The sequence below is a fragment of the Gracilinanus agilis genome, chromosome 1 (genome assembly GCF_016433145.1).
Source record: "Gracilinanus agilis isolate LMUSP501 chromosome 1, AgileGrace, whole genome shotgun sequence".
NCBI classification, from domain to species: Eukaryota; Metazoa; Chordata; class Mammalia; order Didelphimorphia; family Didelphidae; genus Gracilinanus; species Gracilinanus agilis.
The window spans coordinates 775,841,891-775,859,373 of NC_058130.1; the positions used below are offsets into that span (position 1 = coordinate 775,841,891).

Below are 17,483 nucleotides of genomic sequence, written 5' to 3' on the forward strand. Positions count from 1 at the left end.
CCCCCCAGCTTCTCCCCAGATGGGCATCCCCTCCAGCTGCATCCCAGACAGGCGATGTCCCCCATCTTTGCTTGAAGACCTCTAATGATGGGGACCTCATTGGCAGGGTGAAGACCTCCTGGGGCAGCCCGTGTAGGTCACCAGTCTGGCCTCAATCTCCCTCCTCATGCTGGTCTTCTCTCTTGGGCCGGACAGAACAAGCCAGCTGTTGCACCTCCGAGTCCTCTCTTCTCTGGCTTCTTCCTAGTCACCTGGGCAAGTGGCTGGGAGACAGAAGTGCCCACGCACCTCTTATCTTGGAGGAGGGCACTGAAGTCCAGAGATGGGTCACTCAGTGCCTTCCCCGACTGGGAGAGGGGTTGGGGAGGAGTCTCCCCATCTCTCCAACAAAAGTCCAACACAGGGCTGAGGCAGGACAGCCATGCGGAGTGGAGCCCTTCCAACTTCAGTTTTCCCAGCTCTAAAATGGGGATAGCATTTGCTCTGCCTTCTCCTTCAGAGGGAAATAAGATCTAGAAATAGTGAGAAAAGGGGGCTCGGGGCTCGGGCCCTTAGAATCTGACGGTTTCTAGAACAGCTTTGGAGGCACCACAGCTGAGCTTACTGCTGGTGGGACTTTGAGATCCCAGGCAACCAATGACCGTCGAATTCTATTTAGATGGTAGAGCAGGGCACTATCTCTCCACTGGCCTCTGGCCTTGACCTTGCCAGTGGTCAGCCTGGCAGCCCCCTGGGTTCTCTCCTCCAGCATTTCCTCCAGCTCGTCCTCAGAGGTTCCTTTCCAACATGGCACCCAGAAGAGGGACCACTGGGAGACCAATCGCTGGCCTGGGGATCGGGCCAGAGTAACCCTGTTTCTCTTGCCTTCCTCTGGCAGAACCGGACCTTGGCTCCGGGGCGGCGCCCCCCAACATTGGGGCCTCCAGCTTCCCTCGGGGCAAACGGGCAGGAGTACCCACCACTTACCGGATTGTCTCCCGTCTCCTGACCCAGGGGAGTGAGGACCGGAAGGACTGAGGCCGGTCAGCGTGGTCACCGAGGGGCTTGGGATTGGGCCCTCCCCACCTCGGGCTTCTTCTGAGCTCTTGTCCCACAGCCAAGGCCCGCAAGGCCGAGCCCCCTAATTATCAGAGCGGGTGAGCTACCGTGCTCAGGATACAGACTGGCATCCTGGAGACTGAACCATGAGCATGCGAAGGCTGGAGGGCCAATTTCCTGGGCTTCCTCTATCCCGTGCCCAGGGCCACAAGGGGGGTTCACCCTGGGCACAGGGCTACCTAGACTGGACAATCTCAAGAACTGGATGCAGCAGAGGGGACAATTAGAGCTGATGCCCTCCCTGATCGCCCACCTTCACTTTACAGGGAAGGAAACTGAGGCCCAGACTGGCCTGACAGGGTGTGCAGCCACACCTCTCCTTCCCTAAAAGGGAAATGATGCTCAAAGTCACCCCAGCAGCACATGGCAAAGGCTGGCCTGGAGCCCACCCCCAGCTCCCACTTCTTTCCCCTCTTCTGGGGTGCTTCCTGGAAAGCCGTCTCACACAGGGTAGGAGTGGGAATGGGGGGCTCCTGGGCTCCGGTCAAATGGCCTGGCACTGTCTCCTCTGCCCACAGCTCCACCTCGCCACATGGGGGCCCAACTTCTGGTTTGGCACTTGGGGCTCATCTGAGGCCCAGAAGTAAGCAGGGGCTTAAGGCCAAACCCTTCACCCACAGCCACACCAGCCTCTGGGCCCCTCTGCTTCCCCAGAACAAGCACTGACCTGCCTCTCAGCCCCCCACTTGGTACTTGTGGTGCTACGATCCCCCCAAAACTGTAAGGTCAAGTACCAGCCAATCCTTTGACAAGAGGTGGGGGCCCGCAGACATTCCCCCCCCCCCCCCCCCAGAGCCCCTGGGGGGCAGGGGGGGGTCTTCCTGTTTACAAAGCAGAGGGCCGCCCATGGCCCCCATAAGCTGGGACCTGGCAATAAGGGTCCCTCGGAGGCCCAGAGCACATGGGGCCCTGCTCCACCCCCCACCCTCTGTGAAAAGAGCTTCCAGAAAAGAAATGGGCCGCCTTGGTAGGTAGTGAGGTCCCTGGCATTAGAGGTTCCCTTGCTGCTGTGTTCTGGAGGGGAGCCCGGCTGTCTGGCAAATCCCATGGGAAGGAGGGCTTATAGAAAGAAGGCTGGAGAGGGAGTCGGGGGGGGGGCCCTGAGTTCGAATTCCAGCTCTGTTTACTCACCTGTAAAATGGACCGGGATGGCCTGAGGGGCCACCACGAGGCTCTGCCCTGCCCCGTGAGATCGGGCCCAACAGCGCCCCCTGCGGCTGGAAGGGAGCCCGCCCGGCGACTCAAGCACCCAGCACCCACTTTTCTTAAAGATGAACGGACTTTATTCGGGGGGAGTGTGTGCATCTGTGTGTCTGTCCGTGCCGTGGGCGGGGTGGGGACCGACGGGGCCTGGAGCAGAGCCCGGGGAGAGGGGCTCTCCTTACGGCACGGCAGGTTCCTCCCGGCCCACAGACGTCACCTGGGCCGCGTCGCCCACCTGCCCCTCCACCAGGAGCGAGACGGCCCCTTCCACGCGGCCCGTGGCCGCGAGCGCCACCACGGCCTGCTCGGTGGAGAAGCCCATGCGCTCCAGCTGCTGGAGCCTGCGGAGAGGAGCGGCCAGTGAGGTCCGGCCCCGCCCGAGCCCCGCCCCCGGCCTGCCCGCCCTGCGCCAGCCCGGCCTTACCTCAGGGAGGACACCGAGGACTTGGACAGCCTCAGCTCCTCCGGGGCCCCCGCAGGCTCGTCCTGAAGGGAAGCGCGGATGGCGGCCTGGAGCAGGTTATCGTCCATGCTTTCTCCGTGGCTCCACTGCAGGGTCCCCGCGGGGGGGACGCCTTCAAAGACGGACGCCTCAAACAGGGAGGGCCCCAGGCCAGGAGTCAGAAGGGCCGGGGCCGGAGACGAGGCCCAAAGTCCGGGCATCAAATTCCCAAGAGCTCCAGGGTCTGAGTGTCTGGGGGAGCGGGAGGCCGTCACTGGGGGGCGCCAGGGAGCCCGCCCAGGCCCCGCCTCCGCCCAGGCCCCACCTCCCAGGGAGCTCCCTCTGCCGCCACCTCGCGGCCGCTGGGGCTCACCTCGGGCCAGCTTCTGGACGGACGATGGGCAGCTCCAAGGGGCTGCCGGGGGCCGGGATGAAGCAGAGCAGGCAGCTCCCCTCCAGCGCCCGGCACATTCTGGCCTTCTGCAGGGTCTGCAGCCTGCGCTCCGAGAGCTCCAGCCGGCGGAAGAGTCCGGCCGAGTCTGCGTCGTCCCCGCGGGGGTGGTCCGTCAAGGGAAAACTCGGCAGGAGGCCCCGGGGGCACCCCGCCCCCCTACCTCTGCCCGAGCCGTGGGCCCGGCCTGGCCCACCTCCCGCCTATTCTCCCGGCTCTGGTCCGATGGGGCCGCCAGTGACCTCCCGCCTCCGCCCCCTCCCCTCCCCACCCTTCCATTCTCTTGGCTCCCCCCACCGCCCCCCGAAAAGATACAGGCCAGGCCTGAGAGCAGGCCGCAGAGCTGCAGCAGGAAGGGGGGCTCGGAGCTCACCAGGTGCATGAGGGCCAGCAGCAGCAAGGGCGGGACCACCCCGCCAGGCAGCCTCGTCCGGCTCCGATGCTGGGCTGCCAGCAGCGCCAGGTGGATGGGCGCGAAGCCACAGCCCCCGCTGCCGGCCCCAGGCACCCCGAGCCCTGCCAGGAGCAGGTAGAGGAGCCCCGTGGCCAGGGTGCCCAGGGCCGAGGCGTGCACGTAGCGCAGGGTGCCAAGGTGGCTCTCCTGGTACCAGCCCAGGGTGGGGAAGAGGAGCAGGCTCAGCAGCAGGGCTGGGAGGGCCGTGTGGCCTAGTGGGAAGGTCAGCAGCCGGTGCACTGGCAAGACAGGAGGCAGAGGGTCAAGGAAGGCCAGGAGGGCCCCTGTCGGCCCCCAGATAGCTCCCCAGGGTCTCTACCCTGCCCCAAGGGGGCAGCATGTTGGAGCCACAGGAAAGGAGGAAGGACATGGGGACAACAGATCCCACCTGATCCTACAACTCTGGCTAGGGGGTGCCATCGTTACCCTCATTTATATCTGAGGAAACTGAGGCCAGTGGAGCCCAAGGGACTTGCCCAAGATCACACAGCTCTGTGTCTAAGGCAGGATCTGGGTTCAAATCTTCCTAATTCCTAGCCTTCAAGGCCTGAAGATGCTTCTTCCCCCAGTGGCCCCAGGCACCTTCTGTGTGACCCTGGGGAAGTCACCAAACTGGCTGCCTCCGTTTCCTTATGTCAAATGAGCCAAAAGAGGAAAAGGCAAAAGCCAATCCAGGATCTCTGAGCAGAAAACCCCAAATGGAGTCACCGTCAGTGCCTCAGACCCCAGGACAATTAGAGCTGTCTGGGGAGGGGAGAGCCCTAGAAAGGAGGAGGAATCCGGAGGAAAGGCTTTGAGGCTGCAGTGCAAAGGCCTGGTGATGGGAGATGGAGAAGAAGGTCCAGTACTGGGAGGCTCAGGACACCATTGGAGGAGCCCCTGCAGTTTATATTAAGCCCCAGGGACACCAAGAGGCTGGGTGGGAGGAAGGAGGCCAGAGCCAAAGTGGAGGCTGGGGGAAGAGAAGAGACTCCAGGATATAAAGAGCACTTTAGTGTTTGTTGAATGAATGAGTGAACAAATGAATGAATAAACAAACAAGAAAAGGAATGAACTAACAAGAATGAATGAACAAAGGAACAAAAGAAGGAATGAACAAATGAATGATGGAAAACAATGAATCAACTAGTGAATGAACAAAGGAACAAAAGAACGAATAAGCAAATAAAGGAAAGAAAGAATGAATAAATGAATGAATGAATTCCAGGCCTACCTTCCAGACACACTTTCTAGACCAGGCTAATGACTCAATGATCAGAGATTGTGTCAGTAACCCCATTTATTCCTCTAAACCTTGAGAATATGTTTGTGTCCAAAAAAAAAGACAACAGAGTCTCCACGCTGGAAGTTCAGAGAGCCACCTGACCAGGAAGCCTCTCTCCCCAACCCCACATGAGCCTCTGCTTGAATAGGGAGCTTACCCCTGTCCCAGAAGCTCCCACTGTTAGAGAGGCAGCCTGGTGGAGTGAAAAGAGAAGGGCCTGAGTTCAAGTTCTGCTTCTCCCACACCCTGGTTGTGTGTCCTTGGGTGACAGGCACCAAGTGGAGGACAGGATGCCCACCTGCACTGATGGAAGGAATTTCCTCTCCCAGGAGCTCTCTTCATCAATGAAATCTCAGGCCCAGTCCCTATAAGTTACGTCACTGCTGCCTGCCTCAGTTTCCTCATCTGTAAAATGGAGATGAGGACAGCGACCACCTCCCAGGGATTTTATAAGGATCCATGAGGCATCCATACTAGCATCATTATTCAAATCCAGCCCTGGCCTCTTGGCTGTGTGACCTTGAACAAGTTGCTTTAGCTGCCTGCCTCAGTTTCCCCACCTGTACCATGAGGGATTACACCAGTCCTCCTCCCAGGGTCCTGGAGATGTTCGCTATTCACCAATGTGAGGAAGTGTTTCCTGACATCGGGATTTGCCCCTCTGGCCCCAGACTTGGGCAGAACAAGGCTGACCACTCAGCCCAGGCAGAGCCCTTTTCCCATCCTTGGCACAAGTCACTGAACCCACACTGCCTCCAGGGGACTGGCTGCACCAGAGCAGAAGCTGTCACTCCTTGCCCCCCCTCCCCCAGCATCCCCTGAGAGCCCACGACCCTGCCCATCCCATGTTATTGATGAGGGGAGGTATCCCTGGGAGGCTTAGGGTAGCAGGTCTGACACCTCCCACACACACCACACATACCGCCTCTCTCAGGGGCTTTGTCCTAGCAGGGCCCCCTGCCTGGAATGCCCTCCCTGTTCCAATCCATTCTGTGGCTTCTCCAGCCCCCTTTAAGCCTCTGCTCAAAGACCCCCCCCCTTCTGCCACCCCCACCCCTGCACCCAAATTACTTTTGTCTGCTCTGTCATATCTTGTCTCTACTAAGTTCTTTGCATTAGATTAGACTGTAAGCTGGTGAGGGCAGGCTCTGGTTTCATCTTTCTTGCACCCCTGGCAATGAGTAGGGTACTGGGTACAAAGTAAAACTGGCTAGCTCCTTTCAGAGAAGGTGCTTCCTAGAGGATGTACTTGCATTGTGGATTAGTTGGGAAGTGTTTGCTTTTGCTATAACAATGTATTGGTAGTTTTAAAAAAAGAAAAATAAAATCTAGACTTTAATAAAAAAAAAAGTCTTTTTATGGAGCTAGATAATTATTGACAAAATGCATTTGAAAGAACCAAAAAATCTAGAAAAGGAGAAAAAATAAAAAGGAGACGTATAAAGGGGGAAAGCACTTCCAGAACTCAGACAATATTCCAAAGCAGCAATCATCAAGATCATTTAGTATTGGTTAAAAAATAAAAAGCTCGATCAACAAAACAGACTAGACAGAGTAAAATTATAAATAAGTCTGCTAAGTAACCCAGTGTTTGATAAAGTGGGAAAACAAATTATTTTGAAAAGAATTTCCTATTTTGTGAGAATATCTGGATAATAATTCTTATCAAACGGAAAAAACTGAAAAGCAGTCTGGTGAACATTAAGCTTAGACCAACATTTTACACCATATTCCAAGATAAATTCAAAAAGGATACCAAATCAGAATATTAAATATCAAACCAGAAAACATATGGCAGAGAATAGGTTTAGATCAACATCTCACACTCTACACCAAGATAAACTCAGAATGGGTGAATGACTTGAATATAAAAAAGGAAACTAAAAGTAAATTCGGTGAACACAGAATAGAATATTTGTCAGATCTTTGGGAAAGGAAAAAATTTAAGACCAAGCAAGAGTTAGAAAAAATTACAAAATGTAAAATAATTCTGATTACATTAAATTAAAAAAGTTTTTGTACAAACAAACCAATGCAACCAAAATTAGAAGGGAAGCAACAAATTGGGAAAAAATCTTTATAACAAAAACCTCTGACAAAGGTCTAATTACTCAAATTTATAAGGAGCTAAATCAATTGTACAAAAAATCAAGCCACCCCCAATTGATAAATGGGCTGGGGACATGAACAGGCAATTTTCAGATAAAGAAATCAAAACTATCAATAAGCACATGAGAAAGTGTTCTAAATCTCTAATAATTACAGAAATGCAAATCAAAACAACTCTGAGGTACCACTTCACACCTAGCAGATTGGCTAACATGACAGCAAAGGAAAGAAATAAAAGGAGATGTGGCAAAATTAGGACATTAATGCACTGCTGGTGGAATTGTGAATTGATCCAAGCATTCTGGATGGCAATTTGGAACTATGCCCAATGAGTGCTAAAAGACTGCCTGCCCTTTGATCCAGCCATACCACTGCTTCAATTGGGGAATGGCTAAACAAACTGTGGTATCTATTGGTGATGGAATATTATTGTGCTCAAAGGAATAATGAATTGGAGGAATTCCATGTGAACTGGAATGACCTCCAGGAAGTGATGCAGAGTGAAAGGAGCAGAACCAGGAGAACATTGTACACAGAGAGGGATGCACTGTGGTAAAATCGAATGTAATGGACTTCTCTACTAGCAACAATGCAATGATCCGGGACAATTCTTAGGGACTTATGAGAAAGAATGCTATTCACATCCAGAGAAAGAACTGTGGGAACGGAAACACAGAAGAAAAACAACTTCCTAATCACATGGGTTGATGGGGATATGATTGGGGATATTGACTCTAAATGAGCACCCTAGTGCAAATATCAATAATATGGAAATAGGTCTTGATCAATGACACATGTAAAACCCAGTGGAATTGTGTGTCAGCTGTGGGAGGAGGGGAGAGTAGATAGAACATGAATCCCGTAACCACGGAAAAATGCTCTAAATTAATTAATTAAATTTTTTTTAAAAAGATCAAACTATTAGAAAAAAGAGGTGATAAAAAGATCCTATTCCTTTCCTTGCTGTATTCTTAACCAAACAAGGGATAGAGATGAAACAGAAAACAAGAATACAAACAAGAAAAAAAGATTGTCCTGACTATATGAAAATGAACATTTCTAACACAATAAAAGTAATGAGTCTAAGAGAAGAGAAGCAAAAACATTTGCCTCAAATTTCTCAGGTAAGAATTTGGTACCTAAGATACACAGACAACTAGTGAAAAATAGATAAGATCAAGAGCCATTCCCCACTAAAGAAGGAATCAAAGGATATAGATAGTTCTCAAAAGAAAAAAAGAAACTATTAACAATCATATGAAAAAATGTCCCAAATCATTAATAAGAGAAATGCATTTTTTTAAACCTGAGATTTCATTTCACCATCAGAAAACTGGCAAAGGGGACAAAATATGAAAATCATCAATATTGGAGCTGTTATGGAAAGACAACAGCACTGGTGCATTGTTGGTGGAGTTGTGAAACAGTACAACCATTCAAAGGAAAGGAAGCTGGAAGTATGCAAATAAAATAATTAAATGTCCATATGCTTTGACCTAGAAATAATACTTCTAGCTCTACACCTACCGAAGTCACTGACAAAAAGGGCTCCATATATGCCATATAAACAAAATATTTATAGCCACCCTTTTTTGTGGTAGCCAAGAATTGGAAACAAAAGTAGAAGCCTATTGACAAGGAAAAGGCTAAACAAATTGTGGTACATAAACATAATGGAATATTACTGCGCTGTCAGAAATGATGAATATGATAAATATGGAGAAGAATGCAAAGATGTACATGATCTGATGCAACCTGAAGAAATGGAGCCAAGAGAACAATATTCATCATGGCTACAATAATTTCAATGTTAAGAAAGACTGAGTTCACAATAAAAGAATGATTTTGATTACATTAAATCAAAATAAAGGAATGTTGTAAAGCTGCAGAGAACCAAGTGGCCCCAAAGAAGGGATCTCAGGAGCCCCTCTCCCCACTCCTTTGTAAAGGTAGTACAGAGGGGGAATCAGTCTACACTGATTTTCAGTCAGATTTACTCAATATTTTGATCAATTTTCCTCTTCCCTTTTTTTCCTTTTTAATATTATTTGTTATAAGGGTTAATTCTCTGGAAGTGGGCTAGGAAGGGTCAGTAGATGGAGAGCCAAGACTAGAGATGGAAAGTCCTGGGCTTAAATCTGGCCCTGGACACTTTCTAGCTGTGTGACCCTGGCCAAGTCACTTAACCCCCATTGCCTAGCCTGTACCACTCTTCTGCCTCGGAACTGATATTTCATGTGAATTCTAAGACAGAAGGTAAAAAGGGTTTTTTGGTTGGGTTTATTTTTTTTTTTTAAAGAAAGAATGAGATAGGAAAAATTTAGGCTACATAATAACTAGCGATATAAATATTTTTTTTAATTTTAAAGGAGATATGAAAAGATACCCATACCCCACTTCTTCTCAGAGGTGGAAGATACATGGCTGTGGATGTATTATCAGATTAATATATATATATATGGATTGTTTTCCTTTTTTTAAATTTTTTCTTCTGCATAAAAAAAAACATGATTTATCACTTATTTATCTGGGTACATGATTTGGGATTTTGTTTTTAAAAGATGACTCTAGGGGGGCAGCTGGTTAGCTCAATGGAGTGAGAGTCAGGCCTAGAGACAGGAGGTCCTAGGTTCAAAACCGGCCTCAGCCACTTCCCAGCTGTGTGACCCTGGGCAAGTCACTTGACCCCCATTGCCCACCCTTACCAATCTTCCACCTATGAGACAATATACCGAAGTACAAGGGTTTAAAAAAAAAAAAAAGATGTCTCTATTACAAAAATGAATAATACGGAAATAGGATTTGAGTGATGATACATGTATAACCTAGTGGATTTGCTTGTCAGCTCCAGGAGGAGAGACAACGTGAATCCTGTTGGAAAACTTATGTGTAAATTTGTTACTGGAATAAAATGAAGAAAAAAAATTTTCTTTTTAGGGTTCTCTGAAAGGAAAAAGAGGAAAAATGTTTAAATGTAAAAGCAAAAGACATCAATAGAAATTCCTTTTTAAAAAGAAAGAAAATGAATGTGGCAAAATTACAAACTAAAATCCCATCTTACTTCACTATCCCTTCTTAACTCTAGTAGGTCTGTTAACTATTTCCTATTTATTCTGTTTAGAGCTTGTTTAGTATAGATTAACCTGCAGGTAAGTCTCCCCCTTAGATCATAAGCTCCTTGAGGGCAAAGACTATCTTTTGCCTTTTTTTCTTATCCCCAGCACTCAGCACAGTGGCACAAAGTAGGCACTGCATAAATGTTTACTGATTGATTGATAAATTGTGGCACAAGAAAAGACAAAAAAGACAATTTCAGAGTAAACCTGGAAGACTTCTATGAACTGATACAGAGAGAAGTGAGTAGAAGTAGGAGAATAATTTATCCAATACCTTTTTTTAAGCTAATAACATTTTTTACAAGTTTTAACTAAAATTTTAATTTTTTTAAATTAAAACTTTAAATTTGCAGGACTTTAGAACTCTCTTCACTGCAATGATAAAGCATGAGTCCAAAGAACTGAAGATAAAACAAAGCATTCACCTCCTGCCAGAAAAAAAACCATATATTTTTGTACTAATTTGGGAATGTTTGGCTTAACTAGGTAACTATGTTAGGGGGGAATTTATTTTTTTTAACTTCCTCAATTAGAGAAGAACTAGTAGGAAGGGCAGATTAATTTTTTTTATTTTTTTTTAAACCCTTAACTTCTGTGTATTGGCTCATCAGTGGAAGAGCGGTAAGGGTGGGCAATGGGGGTCAAGTGACTTGCCCAGGATCACAAAGCTGGGAAGTGTCTGAGGCTGGATTTGAACCTAGGGCCTGCCGTCTCTAGGTCTGACTCTCAATCCACTGAGCTACCCAGCTGCCCCCGGCAGATTAATTTTTAAAAAGTAAAATGAATTTTTAAAAATAAGCATTTTAAATAAAAATACATTTTAAAACCTGTTTTTAAAAAAATAAAAATATTAAACTTTTAAAATTTTATTTATTGTTAAACCCTTAATTTTTGTCTTAGAATCAATACTGTGTATTGGCTCCAATCCAGAAAGAAGAGTGGTAAGGGTGGGCAATGGGGGTTAAGTGACTTGCCCAGGGTCACACAGCTAGGAAGTGTCCGAGGTCACATTTGAATCCAGTACCTCCCTCTCCCCATCCACTAAGCCACCTACCTGCCCCCTAAATATTTTTTAAAAGAACAAGCAGGACCCTAAGAAAGAGCTATGAGAAAGTTCTTCCCCCACTCATCTACAGAGGTCAGGGTCCACAGCTATAGAACACAGTATATGTTGGCAGGATGTCAATGTATTGATCAATTTTTTTAAAGGGTTTTTTTTTCTTCTTCTTTCCCTTTTTTCTTATTTTTTTCCTTTAAAAAAATCCTGTTATAAGGGATGGCTCTTAGAAAGAGGAAGGGAAGGGATACAGGGAGAAATCTTGGTGATGTTTTAAAAAAAAGAAATAAGAGAGAAAAAACTACTTCAAAAAATAAAAAGCTGCATTATAATTGTACGCTGTCCCATGTGATTTAATCTTTTCCTGTGAATCTCAACCAACATTAATAAGAGTGAGGATGGCAGGTCCTTAGGACCTAACTTGGTTCTTTTTAAAATAGCTTTTCTAGCTTTTCTCTAGCTTGTATCTCTAGGCTTATAAGAACTTGTGTATAAAGTAAAAGTCAAGAGGCCCTGAGGGAAGGTCAAGGGGTTTTGCCATAAATAAAATCCATGATTTTAATAGACCTTGTGACAATCGGACACAGAACTGGGACCCATAGTGAGGTAAGGGTCTGAGTTCAAATTCTGTCTTTTCTATTTATTATCTAATTTCCTCCTCTGTAAAACAAGGAGATGGATTAAATGTTCTCTGAGGTCCAAGTCTGAAGCCTGCACAATCTTTCTTGCTTCTCTGGATCTTGAGTTTAATTCAACTCCACCCAGTTATCCACCTGAAAAAACAGCATTAAACATAAAAGAAAGGAGTAGCTAGCTGGCTCAGTGGATAGAAAGCCTGGCCCAGAGATGGGTGATCCTGAGTTCAAATCTAGGCTCAGATACTTCCTAGCTGTGTGACCCTGGGCAAGTCACTTAACCCCAACTGCCTAACCTTTACCACTCTTTTGCATTGGAACCAATACACAGTATTGATTTTAAGATGGAAGGTAAGGGTTTATAAAAGCAAACCATAAAAGAAAAAAATCGTTATTTATAATTTCATATTTTCTATATTTTATTTATAATTTCATATTTTGTTTATAATTTCTTATTTTAATTTTATTTATAATTTCACAGTCTAATTTATTTGTAATTTTATATTTTAATTTTATTTGTGATTTCACATTTCATACTTAATGCAGTTATTTTTATTTACAATTTATATTTTATTTTTATTTGAGTTCATATTTTTATATTTATACTCATATATTATATAATATCATATATTTTAAACTTTTTATTCATAAAAACTAGACACTTTTTCCTGAATTCCACTGAATATGTGTATATATGCATATGATTTTATATATGTAAAACTTCCTATTTATATTATATTCCATTTTCTGCATACATGTTATTTTCTTACATCCAATGGGATATAAGCTTCCCAAAGGCAGAGACTGCTTCCTTTGTCTTTACATATCCAGAGCCCAAGAGGCATTCGTGTTGTCATCACAAAAAACAAGGCATGATAAAGGAATGAAAGGAAAAAAACTTTCTATGAAACACATCATTTCCAGGAGGACGATGAAAATTGGGTGTTATATATTTTGTATTTAATTTTCTATCTAATAGGCAAATAGCTAATCTAAACAGGAGAAGAAAACCAGCGTTCATATCAAAAATGAAAAAGGAGACCTTGCAACTAAAGAAAAATCAAGGAAATTATTTTAAATTCTTTTGTTCAATTAAATGCTAGTAAATCTGATAACTTAGACGAAGTGGAAGAATATATAACAAACCTGATAACAAAGGAAATGAATTAATACTTACAAAATTAGAAGATATTCAGATTAAAAAATAAAGAAAAAATAGCCTCTAAATAACCAACATTAGAAAAAGAATTTGAACAAGCCATAAATTAATTACCAAAAATTATTCTAGGACCCATCGAATTCTATCAAATCTTCAAAGAACAAATTATTTCCATATTAAAAATATACATTGTTTGCAATGACAAGGAGAAAAAAGTAGCCTAATCTCTTCCTATAATACAAATGTGGTGTAAATACCTAAACCAGGAAGAGATAAAGAAGAAAAAAACAACATAGACCAGTATCTCTAATGAGCACTGAAGCAAAAATGTTCAATAAAATTTTAGCATGGAGAAACAACACGTAAGAAATTTACACTATGACATATTGGATGTGTACCAGGAATGCAGGGCTGGTTCAACATAAGGAAAACGATAAACAGAGCAGCTAGGTGGATCAGTGGATAGAGTCAGGCCTGGAGACAGGAAGTCTTGGGTTCAAATCTAGCTTTCGACACTTCCTTGCTACAGGATGCTGGGCAAGTCACTTAATCCTGATTGCCTTGCCCTTGCCACTCTTCTGTCTTAGAATAGATAGAAGAATACTTAGAATCAATACTAAGACAGAAGGTAAGAGTTTTGAAAACCCTTTTAAAAATGTTTTAAAAAACTACAAATATAACAAATAGCATTAATGATATAAATAATAAAAAATACATTATTAACAATCAAATGCTAAAAAAGCTTTTGACAAAACTCAGAATCTTTTTCTAGATCTAGATCTTAATCTAGAATTAAAAATTCTAGAAAGCATAAGAATAAATAGACCTTTCCTTAATTTAGCAAATAATATCCATCTAAAACCAAGAGCAAAAATTAATCAGAGTTAAACACCTCTAGGAGCTTACAATCTAATGGGTGAGACAACAGGCAAACAAATACATACAAAGCAAGAGCTATACAAGATAAATAGGAAATAATCAACAAAGGGAAGGCACTGGAATTAAGAGGGGTTAGGGAAGGTTCCCAGGAAAAAATAGGATTTTAGTTAGAGTGTAAAGGAAACCAGGAAGTGAATAAAATAAAAGTGATAAAAATTATATGTAACAGAGAATAAGATCTGGAGTCAAGTGAGAATGCCCATCCTCACCATTACTATTTAACAGAACACTAAAAATGTTAGCCATTGCATTAAGCTAAGAAGGAGGAACTGAGGAAATTTTGTTGTTGTTCAGTCCTTTTAGTAACAAAGTGACCCTATTTGGGATGTTTTTGGCAAAGATACTGGAGTGGTTGGCCTCCAGCTCATTTGACAGATGAGAAAAGTGAGGCAAACAGGGTGAAGTGACTTGCCCAGGGTCATACAACTAAGTAAGTGTCTGAGGCTAGATTTGAACTCAAGAAGATGAGACTTCCTGAACCCAGGACTGCCATGCTATCCACTGTGCCACATAGCTTCAGGAGGTTATCAGCATAGGCAAAGAAGAAATAAAATTATCATTTTTTACAGATGATACAATGACTTGCTTAGAAAACCCTAAAGGGTCAACAAAAAAATTTTCAAACAATTTAATTCAGCAATTTTTTAGGACATAAAAAATAGGTCCATATAAATCATTAGCATTCCTATATGTTAGCAACAAAACCCAACAGTAGGAACTAGAAAGAGAAATTCCATTCACTGTAACTACAGAAGTTATAAAATATTTGAGAATATGCGCTCCCAGAAACTATATGACTCCAACTAAAAATCATTCTTTCCAGAAATACAGACCTAAAAAACTGAAGACTTATTCATTGCACATAGGTAGATCAAACCAGTATTATAAAAATGACAAAACTGCCTAATTTATTTATTACTGCTATACCAATCAAACAACCAAGGGAATATTTTATAGATCTAAAAAACAAAATAATAATAATATTAGCTAGTATTTACATAATGCCCACTTGGTGCCAACTATTAACTAGGCTAAGAACTTTAGAAACAGAATCTCATGTGATCTTCACAATAACCCAGAAGGAGGTACTCTCATTAACCCCATTTTATAGGTGAGGAAACTGAGGCAAACAAAAGTTATAAGAGACATGCTAAAGATCATACAGCTAGTGTCTAAAGCTGGATTTCAACTCAGGTCTTCCTGACTCCAGGTTCAATTCTTCATTCACTGTACCACCGAGTTAATATAATAATATAGCTCCTATAACAACAAAATTTATAGAGAGAAATATAAGCTCAAAAATCTCAAGAGTAATAAAGAAAAAAGTGGACCTCTACCAATACCAGACCTCACACTGTACTAAAAAGCAGTGATCATTAAAACATGGTAGGGACAGGGGGCAGCTGGGTAGCTCAGTGGATTGAGAGCCAGGCCTAGAGACGGGAAGTCCTAGGTTCAAATCCGGTCTCAGACACTTCCCAGCTGTGTGACCCTGGGCAAGTCACTTGACCCCCATTGCCTACCCTTACCACTCTTCCACCTATAGGTCAATACACAGAAGTTAAGGGTTTAAAATAAAAATTTTAAAAAAATTAAAAAAAAAAAACATGGTAGGGACAGCTTGGTGGTACTGGGGATAGAGTCAGGCCTGGAGATGGGGTTCAAATCTGGCTGTGTGACCCTAAGCAAGTCACTTAATCTCCTATTGTTTTACCTTTGCCACTCTTCTCTCTTAGAACTGATATCAAGACAGAAAGTAAAGGTTTAAACAAAAATACAGAGAAAGACATTCATTTTCAGGTCATGCCTATGATGATTTTGTTTCAGGAGGGTTTACTTGCTGTGGTTACTCAGTGGAGGGACGGCAGATTATTAATACATGCAAAAATAAATTTATTTTCAAAAACACTGATATGTTTCCCCCAGTAGAATATAAGTTCCTGGAGGGCAGGAGGTGTTGTTTTTGTCATCCTCTCCCCAGCAACCAGCCCAGTGCCTGCCTGACACCAATGTTTGTGGCATTGAACTGAATACCCCAGAAAAAAAACAACTGAGGACTGGAGACAATAACTAACTTCCCCAATGTCCCAAACCAGAAAAATGATAGACACATGCCTAGAGACTGGGTCTCTTGGCCTCTTTCAGTATTCATATCCCAGACCCTTCACACCAAGGTAGGACAGGCAATACTCAGGGAGGGGGGAAAGGAAACCTCCCCAGCCCACAGGGAAACCAAGTTCTCACCCTGCCAGTGTCCAAGCAGCAGGTCTGGGTCCAGGGCAAGGCTGGGGCCGGCCCCCAGCACCCACAGACAGCAGAGAAGCAGCAACAGAAGGGAGGAGGCCAGGGGCAACCCCCGGATCATCTGCATCATTGGGGCCTGGCGTTCTCTGCCAGGGGCCATGGCTCCTGAGATCCGACTCTGCCTAGATGGAGAAAAGACGGGCAGGACCCCCTAGCCCAGCAGTTCAGGACCAGGTAGGCCCCAGGGCTGGCTGCTGGAAGCAAAGAAGGAAAAAAAAAACTCTCAGCTCCAGAGAGATCATCTCCCCTTCCTCCCCCGCCAAGCCTGTTTGCCTCCTTTTCTCCCTCTGTAAAACGATATGATCCTAAGATAGCTTATAAGGTCCTTCCAAATTCTGGAAAAACACATCCTGAATCCTAGGACTGAGAACCAGAAAGGGCCTCAGGTCATCTGGTCCAACCCTCCTCATTTTACAGAGATGGAAACTGAGGTTCAAAGAGGTCCCCATATGGTAGTATCCAATATACTCAACACTGGAAAGGAACTCAGACTATAACAGCCTGCAAATGCTGGTCCTCTGCTTCAGGGTTCAAAAGAAACCCAAAAACAGGAGATCTTGGGTTCAAATGTGTCCCCAGACTCTTCCTAGCTGTGTGACCCTGGGTAAATCACTTAACCCCTACTGCCTAGCCCTTCTGTCTTTTCTGCCTTGGAATCAATACACAGTATTGTAAGGGTTTTTTAAAAGAAGGAAGAAACCTTGGGGGTTATCTGACTCAAGCCCCTTATTTTGTACATTTTTATGTATTTATTCTATTTTAAATATATTTTAATAAAATTCAATTTTTATAATTAATGTCATTTTATAAGAGAGGAGGCCCTCTGACCCCACTCCAGGCACATCTCTTGTACCCCAAGATCAGAAAGATCCCTAACCCCAGGCATGAAGCATTGGGGAGCACCCTTAGAAGGCTGCTGGCATCCAACAGGAAGTTTCCAAATCCTGGAGTTCAGTGGTTACAACTAGGTGGGGTGTCACTGGTGAGAAGCTAGCCCAGGAGGGGAAGGGAGGGAAGCAGGCATGGAAAGGAGACCCAAAATGGGAGGACCCCCAAAACTGACTGTCCCTCTCCCCCAAAGGGGGTGCTATGTAACATTTCTTTGACTCGCTGACTGTTCCCCCTACCACGTATCCATATCAATCTCTGAAGCCAGAAAGGGGACCCCAGAACAGGCTGCCCCCCTCAAAGCCAAAGTGGGTGCTATATAACATCTGAGCCTAGGGAGGTGACTCCCCCCTGAGCCCCCCCC

At 44.8% G+C, this 17,483-nt stretch overlaps 3 protein-coding genes across 3 annotated transcripts in view; 2 read left to right on the plus strand and 1 right to left on the minus strand.

Annotated features, from left to right (window-relative positions):
- EMID1 (EMI domain containing 1) overlaps positions 1–2,389 on the plus strand; it is a 37,285-nt gene extending 34,896 nt beyond the window's left edge. The window contains exon 13 of the mRNA XM_044685481.1: positions 878–2,389. Within this exon, the coding sequence (XP_044541416.1) occupies positions 878–1,017 (140 nt within the window). The 3' untranslated portion in view covers positions 1,018–2,389. The remainder of the gene's footprint in view (positions 1–877) is intronic.
- On the minus strand, positions 2,359–16,423 carry RHBDD3 (rhomboid domain containing 3). Its single transcript, XM_044674148.1, has 5 exons — positions 16,172–16,423; positions 3,510–3,887; positions 3,117–3,282; positions 2,726–2,995; positions 2,359–2,642 (listed from the first exon to the last, which is right to left on the minus strand). Exons 1-5 carry the CDS (start codon positions 16,329–16,331, stop codon positions 2,480–2,482), a joined length of 1,137 nt encoding a protein of 378 aa, XP_044530083.1. The 5' UTR covers positions 16,332–16,423; the 3' UTR covers positions 2,359–2,479.
- Positions 16,330–17,483, plus strand: part of EWSR1 (EWS RNA binding protein 1) — a 42,937-nt gene continuing 41,783 nt past the window's right edge. The window contains exon 1 of the mRNA XM_044685483.1: positions 16,330–16,372. Coding sequence (XP_044541418.1) covers positions 16,330–16,372 — 43 coding nt within the window. The remainder of the gene's footprint in view (positions 16,373–17,483) is intronic.

Bases quoted from the DNA above. Each gene is read 5' to 3' on its own strand.
- RHBDD3 (XM_044674148.1), bottom strand. From the start codon at position 16,331: ATGGCCCCTGGCAGAGAACGCCAGGCCCCAATGATGCAGATGATCCGG. The intron at 3,888-16,171 runs GTGAGAACTTGG...CTGTCTTGCCAG, and splicing joins GCTGCTTGGACACTGGCAGG to TGCACCGGCTGCTGACCTTC. The intron at 2,643-2,725 runs GTAAGGCCGGGC...TCCTCTCCGCAG, and splicing joins TCCTCGGTGTCCTCCCTGAG to GCTCCAGCAGCTGGAGCGCA.